The sequence below is a fragment of the Phaethon lepturus genome, unplaced genomic scaffold (assembly GCF_000687285.1).
Source record: "Phaethon lepturus isolate BGI_N335 unplaced genomic scaffold, ASM68728v1 scaffold27210, whole genome shotgun sequence".
Classification (NCBI taxonomy): Eukaryota; Metazoa; Chordata; class Aves; order Phaethontiformes; family Phaethontidae; genus Phaethon; species Phaethon lepturus.
The window spans coordinates 6,095-16,609 of NW_010510222.1; the positions used below are offsets into that span (position 1 = coordinate 6,095).

The 10,515-nt window shown below is 39.9% G+C and overlaps 1 protein-coding gene across 1 annotated transcript in view; it reads right to left on the minus strand.

The window, feature by feature from the left end:
* Positions 1 to 1,561: 1,561 nt before the first annotated feature.
* CHRNB4 (cholinergic receptor, nicotinic, beta 4 (neuronal)) overlaps positions 1,562 to 10,515 on the minus strand; it is a 13,318-nt gene continuing 4,364 nt past the window's right edge. The window contains exons 2-6 of the mRNA XM_010296296.1: positions 9,921 to 10,066; positions 8,050 to 8,094; positions 7,814 to 7,923; positions 3,772 to 4,744; positions 1,562 to 1,702 (exon numbers count right to left, since the gene is read on the minus strand). Coding sequence (XP_010294598.1) covers positions 1,562 to 1,702; positions 3,772 to 4,744; positions 7,814 to 7,923; positions 8,050 to 8,094; positions 9,921 to 10,066 — 1,415 coding nt within the window. The remainder of the gene's footprint in view (positions 1,703 to 3,771; positions 4,745 to 7,813; positions 7,924 to 8,049; positions 8,095 to 9,920; positions 10,067 to 10,515) is intronic.

Below are 10,515 nucleotides of genomic sequence, written 5' to 3' on the forward strand. Positions count from 1 at the left end.
TTCTTTCTGATTATATCTTTCCTAGGCTGCGGTGCACCAGGCCGTGCTGCAGTGCTCAGGCTCTGGGAGAGCCCTTCTGGTGCTCAGGGATGGGTGTGTGTGTGGCAGCAATGCTGGGGAGTTCGGTGCATGGGCAGGGAGGGAGTGAACGCAGGTATCAGCAAAGGTCCTGGAGTTGCTCTGAACAGTTGGAAAGGTGTTGGTGTTGCTCTTTTGGCATATCAAAATCTATGTAGTTATCTGTGGCTGCCTGGGAATGGTGATCTAGATAGAGATGTAGCTCGGTTTTGATGAGGGCAAATAGAGCCGGAGCTTACTTCATCTGTGGCTTGTTGCAGAACACAAGTTGAGATGACAGCTAATCCTCCCCTGGGACAGGTGAGCCTCAAATCCCCTTTACAAGAGTAGTGGATTTAACAGTTTGTTCACCAGTCATTAGTTGTACCTGTCAATGGTGGTAAAATTGTTATGGGTTCTGACAACACCCCAAAGAAAAGCTGAGATTGGTTTAGCTTGAAAAATGCCAGGAGCCCACTTCTCTTTTTGCAGGTTACAAGCTACCTGGAACAAAGTGTGCTGGGATTATCCTGTGATTGGAGTCTAGGGCCTTGATCTGTCCTTTGTCAAAGACTTTGAGACTGTACATGCGTTATGTGCTTTCCTAGCTAATTTGTTGAGGATTATACTTAAATCCGCATTAAAATCTCCCCAGCAAAACATGCAGGTCTGTTTGTTGTCAGGTGTCTTCTCCTCATTCTAGCTGCCCTTCACAGTTGTCTTCCCTGGATGCTTTCCTGTGCTCTTAGCCTTAGATTCATGAAAGTGTGTATGAACCCCAGTTACATGAGCTGTTAAAGTTGCAGGAACATTTCAGGACTAAATCTATATAAAGGAAAATTGTACATTTTATTTATATTTCATCATTGAACAAAGTATGTAAATGCTTGTTTATCTTATATTAATTTGGCCTCTGTTGATTAATCAGCTATCAGAGACGGCGAGGTGAGAAACCTATTAGTGGTTACTTCAGAAGTATGTCTATTTCTCAGTTCAGTTTTGAATATCATACTCAAACAGCTACACAGTGATTCCACCTGTAAAGCTCTTTATAAATCAGACACAAATAGTTTTGATGCATATGAAGGAAATAAATGTTATAGCAATACTTTCTTTGTAATAGGGAAATTGCAGTATTCTAAGGAAAGAAAATGTCCTTCCTGAGGCAATGTATGAAAAGTACTTTTTTAATAATAATTCTTGTGAGCCAGGATGGCATATTGTACAGTAAACACCTTTCTCTGTAATGTTCAGGCTTCAAATAATTGAAAAAAGGGCCAAGATATCACCAGAAGTACTGAACTCATTGGAAAAAATAATAGTTTTCTGTTAATTTTGGTTTTTTTTTTCCCTATCACACTAAGTCAAGTTCTACTTTCCATTTCCCTACTCTAAATCTGATGTAAGGGCAACTTAGTTGGTATCTCTATGGATTTAACAGAGGGGAACTGAGAGCAGAATGAGACCCAACATCTATGTAAGTATTGACAATTTTAAATGACAACTAAGGGTTCATGGCAGCAGTGTGGTTTTGAAAAAGTGGCTGCAGAAATAATCCAACAGTCCCCAGGACACAAACAAGGACGAATATCCAGAGAAACAGCCTGTCCACTACCATGGCAACATACTTCCAATCTTCAATGACCTGGAAGAAAAAGCCAATTAAAGATATTAGCAATTTGTCATATTCTTTTGCTCTTCCTCTTGCTAATGCCAATTTTTTGTTTATGAAAATAAAAGGAAACAAATCTCAAGGTTCAGGGAATAAACTGACTTTAGGCTTAGGAAGGGGTTTTTCTCCTACAGCCATTCTGGGCAGCGAAGAAAAAAACTGAAAATATTTCTTAGCTGTCTTGGATGCATCAGGTACTAAGCGTGACCGCCTGATGAAAGCCAGTCTGGAAGGACCAACAGTATAATCCAATTAAGGAATTTTTTTCTTTAATTTTGGTTTGCAGATGCTATTAATCTCAGTGGACAAAAATAGATGGTGTTTACTGCTGTTAAACAAGGTTAGCTTCAGAGTTCTTATCAACAGTCATCTGAATCAAGGGTTTTAATGCATATTAATACAGTTGCTTTTATTAAAATCCCTTTTTTCCTTGCATATGTTGTCTGTGAAAGTCATGGCCTTAGATTCTTTTCTCAAACTGAAGTGACTATCAGGCTATTATTGTAAGGGGGGGGATAGATCAGTCTTCATTTGCATTTCAGGAATGATTATTTTTTCCTCTCTCATTGATTCTAGTTACACATGGGACAACCTCACCTCAATGACTTTACCATGCTTGTCAATTATCTCATGCCTTATACTAAAACATTACATATTTTTCCTTCAGTGCACACTTTTAATTTCCACTGCTGCTAATGGGAATTGTGCTCTTCTGAAATCAGACTATAACAAATGTACATGAACAGTTGTTATCAGACCATGATAATGAAGGAAGAAAGCAGAGATTAAAATTACGAATCTAGAAAAGTGATATGTAATATCAGAGGACCCTGTGTAAAAAAATTCAATTAAATTTTAATGTATAAAATACCCTTGAAAATTGTTCTCAAGTGGAGTCTTTGTAGATCCATTAGTATGCCACACATCACTGGAAGAATTTCTGAGCTGTTAGAAAACTTGTTTTCTGCTCTATGAAGACTGCTTCTGTTCAGTCAGTGTCAGTGTTTACAAGCTCATGTCTAATGTTAATAGCTGATCTTCTTGATTTATATTGACAGTAATTTCAGCTAATAGAAAACATGAACTACTCAGCGGCATGCTCCTCAAGGGACTTCTGCAAGATCAGAAACCAGACTTTATTTAATCTGCTTGGCTGAGGGAGGGAGAACACAACAGGAATAGAGAACCTAGAGTCTGACTGAGATGTGGGTCAGAGAGAGGACACTGGGAGGTATAAGGATGATTTTTTCTAACCATGGGTGCTTGTCTAAACGGAACTCTGAACCATCTGAGTTTTTCCAAGCTTATTCACAGTGTATTTATATCAGCTTTAGTGTGCTAGCTAGTAGCACATGAGTAGGGCAAGTGAATAGGGCAGCAGCAGCACTGCTTAAACGCATTTAGGATAAAGTACTTCTGATAGCCAACAACGAGTCTGATTTAACTGAAGTGAAAGACGTGTCAGCTCTGCTGGCTTTAGGATTTCGATCCTACCCATTGTGTTAGCCATATATGGACAGATATCTTAGCCCGGAGAGGGTGTTCGCAAAGGCATTTTACCCATTTTACTACATTCTCCTTCTATGCCCCATTAGGTAAATAAATGCTTGAGCTGCAGGTAAATTGTTTCTGGTTAGCATGGCCTGGCCATTGGTTGAGTCACAGTCTTTCTGAATACAATGGGTAAAAATATTCTTTTTCTGACCTGGAACCGAGTATTTTCTTTCCACTGCCAAATGCTATTTGAATGTGACAACACAGCTTTTTCAAGGGTGATTCATGACTTACTGGGCAATCAACATTTCTCTTTGTAGAAATAGCCATGTTACTTTCCAGTAGTGTAACGGTGTTTACTAAATTGCTATTCATTAAGTTCTTTTAATGGCAAAAATTATTTTCTCTTATAAGCTATAGCTAGAATCTCTCTAAAAACTTTAGAATAGCTAGGGAGTTCAAATATGCTTTCTGAAGAACAGTGTGTTACAGGGGAGGACAGGAGATGAAGTCTGGAAGGACTGGGATGATCTCTCATGTTTACTTACGCTCTGGTCGTTGTCATCACTTTTCATGTGCTCTGCTATGAAACTGACTCCATCAATTGCTTCTTGGACTTCAGGAGAAAATTTTGTCCCCGTTCTTAACCTAAAATCTCGATGACTGCTGACATTGTCCAAAGTCTCAGTGATTTTCATATCATATTTTTTGGCAGAGGCTGTATTCAGAAAATAGGTAGAGCTCTTGTAGAAGTCAGCTGGGTCCATAGAAGGATTCTCTGCTTTTGTCTTTTTGCAGTTGCACAGCTTTTGGCGTGGAGAATTGTTTTCTGGACGCTTCATGAACAGATAGGCTGGGAGTCTTTCAAGGAAAACTAGTTTTACCCAAGGGGGCATAGTGTGAGTGCTTGGAGATCTATGGTGAACATTGAGTACACAGACACTGGTAACTATTGAGAAGGTCACTAGTACCATTGTAAACATGAGATACTTCCCAATTAGTGGAACATCTAGAGATGTTGGAGGGACTATTTTGGAGATCAGCAGCAAGAACACAGTCAAGGCAAGCAACACAGATATGCATAAGGTCATTTTTTCACCACAGTCTGAAGGCAAGTAGAACACCAGGATGGCTAAAGATGTAATTAGCACACAGGGAATGATAAGATTAATGGTATAAAAAAGAGGTTTCCTTTTAATAATGAAGTCATATGTCACATCGACGTAATTGGGGTCCAAAGGATTTACAGTCCTTCTTCCTGGGAGTGCTACAATGTCCCACTCTCCACTTGGCGTGAAGTCATCCATGCTTGCCATGGAAGTTTTAAGCACCATATCAATTTCTGTATGATCATATGTCCAAGACCGGAACTTTAACGTGCAGTTTTGTTGATCAAATGGGAAATGCTTAACTTCAATCTTGCAGGCGCTCTTGTAAATGGCTGGTGGCAACCAGCAAATGCTTCCATTATTCTTTACAATTGCATTTGTGTATAGCGAAACTTCATACGTGCCATCCGCACTAATGAAACAAGAGGAAAGAAAAAGGAGAGAAGATAATAAAACATTAAGAGGAAAAATACAGTTCAAAACAGAAGAGCTCTGACATTCTTGGTCTTGTGGGCCTCAGCTGTTTCTAGAATCAAAGTTTAGTAATATTTTGAAATCTATGTTGTAGGGAGCTATAACTTGACAGGGAGAATAATGTATGCATTTCTCCCAGAGAATTGATATTTGGTCCAATACTTACAAAAATTATTTTATAAAATTAGTATTAAATAATAAATATGCATCTCTGTTTCATCCAAAGAACTCAAAGTATTTTGTAAACGTTTATTAAAGTAATTAAGGCTTAGTACATCTCTGAAGGCTGAGTGAAAATGAGACCATCCAGCATGAAAATGGAGGTGCCTTTGATCTGGAACACAGCCACTGCTAAGAGCACACAGCAGCACTCCGAAATGACGTGTACGAGGAAATAAGGATGAGCAGTGTCAGTTAGAAATGCAGGGAGAGTGTAGGCAGGGGAAATGTAATTATATGGTTTAGAATTTATTGCATCACTCTGATTAGTGTTTACTTATTACAAAACCAGAACAGACAAGCCACAGTGTTCTTAGTGCCCACAAATAATCTTATCTTTGTATCTCCTCCAACTGCTGAACTTCCACCAGGAGAGTCTTCTATGTTATGATGGGCCCTTTAATTTGTAGGGCCCTTTTAATTCCTTAAAATCAGGGAGAAGATCATTATCAGTCAGTAGTCAATATGTCAATATCTTCTCCTGTCCATGTTTCTGGGCAAACAATTTAGGGCTGCTTAACCTATGAAGTATCCTGAGGTAGAAATGCGAAGTGGTCAACTGCTGATAAGTGTTATTGCAGTTTAGTGTTTCTGAGTGTAGTCACTGCATCTTCTCAAGTGTGCCGTGCAACACCTTTCAAACTCAGCCAACCAGGCTACAAAGGGAAAGTGTAACGATAGTAAGGAACAACTATTAGGGACTGTCTTTCTTGACAGATGAGGAAACTCAAAAGGTTTGTTCATATGTTGATCAATGGCTTTATTAAAAACTGGGTTAGCCACTTTGTTAGGCTGCATAGAACAGTCTGGACGAGATACATCCCACATGCCTTCCTTTTGATAAGCAAGTATCTATGTAAAGAAATGCACATAACCTAAAGACAGTATGTTATTTGCAAAAATATAATACCAAACTCACTGTGCAAGTGTGAACGAATGAGGTTCAATGGACTGTAGTTAAGTAGCACCCTTTTAGTTGAGTGGAAATGCGCTCCTCTAATGAATTGTTTGTTGACAAAACACCATGGAAAATAGAGTTCTTTCAGTGCTAAGGTTGGGGTTTTTTTCCTAAGCAGGGAAGTGCTACAAGGATCCAAGGCTTGGCACATGTGTAGCTTTTCTCCAGATCAGTTGCATTTGGCTTTGGAAAGGCTTCACGTTGCAAACCCTGGTGCCTGGCACTGAGCTGAGACGCTTGTAGCTAATTCATGTAGGCTGTGAAACAACCAGATGCAGGAGTGGCTATAGCATACAAGGGTCATTGGTTCATTGCCAATAAAATTTCTATTTTTTAGTAAAAAATTTGTATCTTATTTCTCACATGTCTGAGAGTCCTGAGTTAGATTTAGTGTTATGTCATACATAACATATGTCATACATGGGCTGAGAACATGTAGGTTCTTCTGCTGGGTGCCCGTGGCTCAGCTGCGGGACAGAGGCTGGGCTGCTGGTGCTGTCTCAGTGCCCTCTGCATTCCTGTGCTCAGTTTACATATGCACAGAGCTGTGGGGCATGGGGATGCTCTTTGCGTTTTCCTTAGCACCTTCTCGAACTGACTGATGCCTATGAAACATTGCTTCAGCAGCAGAGAGTTACAAGGGGTTGTCCTTCATCTAAAATTTTAATTTGAAGCTTTGTACTAAGATTCCAATATGGTGAGGCTAAAAGCTTGCTCCTGTACATTTAAGAAGCCTTTTAAAATGGTTTCTTTCCATTCTTACAATCCATTAAATGGTATCATTTGGGGAGTAAGGAAGCAAGAAGCAGAGGGTGGGGGCACAATTTACCAGAACAAGATTTGACCAGGCAGAGTGCATCCTAATCCACTGGCTGAATTATTTTGTGACTAATACAATAGTTTTAAGTAGTTCTCAAATCTGATTTCCAGTAGTAGAGTTCCAGGGAATTAGCTCAGTTATATATATAAACTTCCTAGGTGTCCCATCTGTATATGTTCATAAACTGTCATGTAGTCATGAATTAATTGGTTTTCAAAAGTATCATGAAAGTATATTATAAGTTTTGATTTTTTTTTCCCAAAGACTTGATATCATCCACTTCAAGGCTTTGCTAGAGACTTAAAATGAAAAAAAAACAAAACAAAATTGGCAGTTAGCTGTTTGTTTGAAAGAACTGAAGTATGGTCTAGCACCATGCTTTCATTTTTCTCAGTACTGTAAAGCAACAGGGTCAAATGTTGATAATTTATTACACATTCTTATAATTGATTTTTCAATGCTTTATGAAAACGGAACATAATTTGTTTTTGAAAATGAATATTAACTCATGGAGTTCTAGTACGTGTGAACTTTGTAACGTATTTATGTCCTGCAGTCTGTGGTAGGGGGAGAAGGGGGGAAGAAGTAGGATACAAAAATGTAGCTCAGAACCTAGGATGTCTGATAGAATTCCAGATGTCTTGTCTTCTTGCAGACATGACCGTGTATGACTACACTTGTACTTAACAATTCATGCTCTCTATATCGTCTAGTTTGATATAGATCTGTGTCTCAATTGTAAGCCTTGTCACAGATCCTCTGGTGGTGTAACAGCTCACACTGCAGACATGTTCCAGGTCTGCTGGAATTTCTTTAACCAGAGCCCTGATTTTCCTAAAATTATCTTTGAGGCCAGTACCCCAGTCAGATACACTCGATACTGGCTAAAAGTTACAAAATTCAGTTTTAGAATTTTATCAGACCTACTTCATTGGTTCTGATACTTGTTTCTTTATAACATGGTTAAAAATTTGTTCACTGTCTGCATAAGCTACAGAAGTTTTACTTACTTATTGTAAAGCACAATGTCTGGTAACCAGATGTGTTTTGCAGGTATTCTCAGCTTATTTATTCCTTCATAGTCAGAGGGCTTCCAAGCCAAACGATAATCAATCCACTCCTAAGAGAAGAATTGTACAGTAGTGATGGGAGTATCCAGACCAACACTAACAAAACCATCACTGTGATGGAGTGAAAGCAGTCACATTTGTGGTTTGCAAGAGCATGTCTCTGTGGGATTGGTTACCTGGTTCAGCCAGACGTTTGTAGTCATGATCTGCTCCCGTTCATTCTGCAGGGAAAAGAGAGAGAAAAGTTGTCCTCTAAAATGTTTCACTTTATTGCAGTAATAACATTTATTCAGTGGGCTTTTGAGGATACTTCCAATGGTGCAGCATGATTTCTTCTAGTGTATTTCAAGACAGGCATTTTTCTGCTGGTAAAATAGCTAGTCTTGTGCACATACTGATGATAGATGGTAACCCCGCAAGTGGAGAGCTCCAAGTGGCTTTTAACAGGGACAGTTGTGACTGGAGTGAGTGTGGCTATTTGGGAACAATTACCACCACCTTGCTGAGCTGATGGTGGGTTTTTTTGTTCCCCCCCTGTGGATCTGAAACAGGAGGCACATTTGACCACCAGGAAGGCCTGCATTAACTTTTTTGAGGTTTATGTAAGGCTTGCCACGTAAGCTCTAAGCTGGCAGGCTTTGCTTTGTGGAACAGCAGTCCAGAAGAGAAGTCTCTCTGTAGCTGGGGGTCTCTCTGTAGCTGGGGCTCTACTGAAGGGACAAGGTAGGACGTCAAAGAGTCAGGAGGATTTCTGCAGGAAAACAAAGTTAATTCTCCGATCCTGAGTATGCTTGAGATTGTTAGAGCCTATAAGATGCCTAATTTTTCTTTCTGCTTAAAGAGTGAAGATATAGAGGGATAGGGATTGAGCTGTGCCATTCTTGATCCTTGCCCATTCATCTATTCTGTTTAGGTTGTTGATCACCGGGGCCTGTGGGGGCAGGACACCTCGCTTTTTATGCCCAGAATCTGCAGTCTGAGAGGACACTGTGCCAGTGGTGGCAGTGCATTGTGTGTGGAGGCATGTTTTTGTGTCCGGGTGGAATTCTCCAGGAGAGAGGGAGTACTTTTCCCAGAGACATCTGGTATACATTACAGTGTATGCTGTATAAATCAGCCTGCATGTGTGTATGAAAGCTCTATGACAAATCAGAAATCATCTGTTTGTACAATTTCCCTTATGTTCCATTAGTGTCTCTCTCTTTTCCTCTTGAATTTCAGGATATAAATTATATAGGTCTCTTAAAGTTTGCAGCAGTCCAGTCACTGGCCCATGCACAAATTCTGTCAGGGAGGCAGTCATCTGTATCCTCTTTTTCATCCAGGGAGAGAGCAGCAGAGTTGAAAGCCCCGATTCGGGAAATCATTCCCACTTATGTCCTGGATCTCGTTCCCACTGCAGTTAATGCTAAACCTGTCTTGGCACTGAGGTGTGTATTTGTACCTTGGAAGTACTGTTAAACACATGCTAACCTCGTGAGTGAAAATGTCTTTCAGACCCGTTGAAGTAATGAATATGAGGAGTTGCTTACATGAGGATTGTTTTAACCATGTTAAGCTATTCCAGCTGGAACTAATGTGTCTTTTTCTTTACAACATTTCACTATTCTTTCCTGATATGCCTGATATGCTGTGAGATTTTGAGCTGGCTTTGTAGCTTGTTTTCAGGCCATTCAACCCCATTTCTTCAGTGCAATCAGCAGGAGATGGTTTAGCATTGTCTACACAGTCCAGGATAGATCCTGACCTGGTGTAACTTGCTGTAGTTGTACTGATACCAGTAGAATGATTTTGATTTTTTCATCAATGGAATTTTATTGGATGAAGGTCTGGACACTGTCCTTTATTGCTTAGGCACAGATTGATTTCCCTGTTGTAGCTGCATTTTGAAGTATAAAACCAGTAAATTGCATGTAGAGGCCCTACCTACTAAGTATTATTACGTAAATTAGAAAATAACAGGGACATAGTAATACCAATATGACTTTTACTTTGAGTGCTGTGCAGGTAGTAATGAATTAAAAGGCATAGCCGAATTTGAACTTACCACACTGATGAGCTGTGCCAGGGAAACCTGCAGTTCTATAGATACCAACTGGGATGAGTTGACAGCTGGTCGAATTAACTTATTGTACCTGTCAGGACTCAGTAAGTGGTTCATTAGCTTTTCTTCAGCATCTGCTGCGGTGCTTCCTGTAAAACATCACGTAACAGGATTATAGAAGGGAGACCAAGTGACATGATACAGGAATCACGGAATCTCTGTGCATCAGATCATCTTCATGAAATAATGAAGGCTTTTGATTTTCTAAAGACTGTAGGCTTGTGTGAACAAAAGGATATGGTGCTTGCGCCAATGTATGTTCTGCTGAAGTTGAGTGTCTTTCACAGAGCACAGATCAAAGCAAATAAATCAGAACCCTTTGGTTTTTTTCACAGTAAAATGTGCAGCTCAAACTGATAGGTACTTTCAGGAGTACGTTCATAAAGAGAACTGCGAGCAAACCACCCTCTGAACAACAGAGGAAGAACATTTCAGCGATCCAAATGCAGGGAGTCTGGCCGTGACTTCTCTCTTTAGTGTCGTAGCAGACAGAGTTGCAGGCACAGGTACAAACTGAAAGACTCTGATCCGTGTAGGG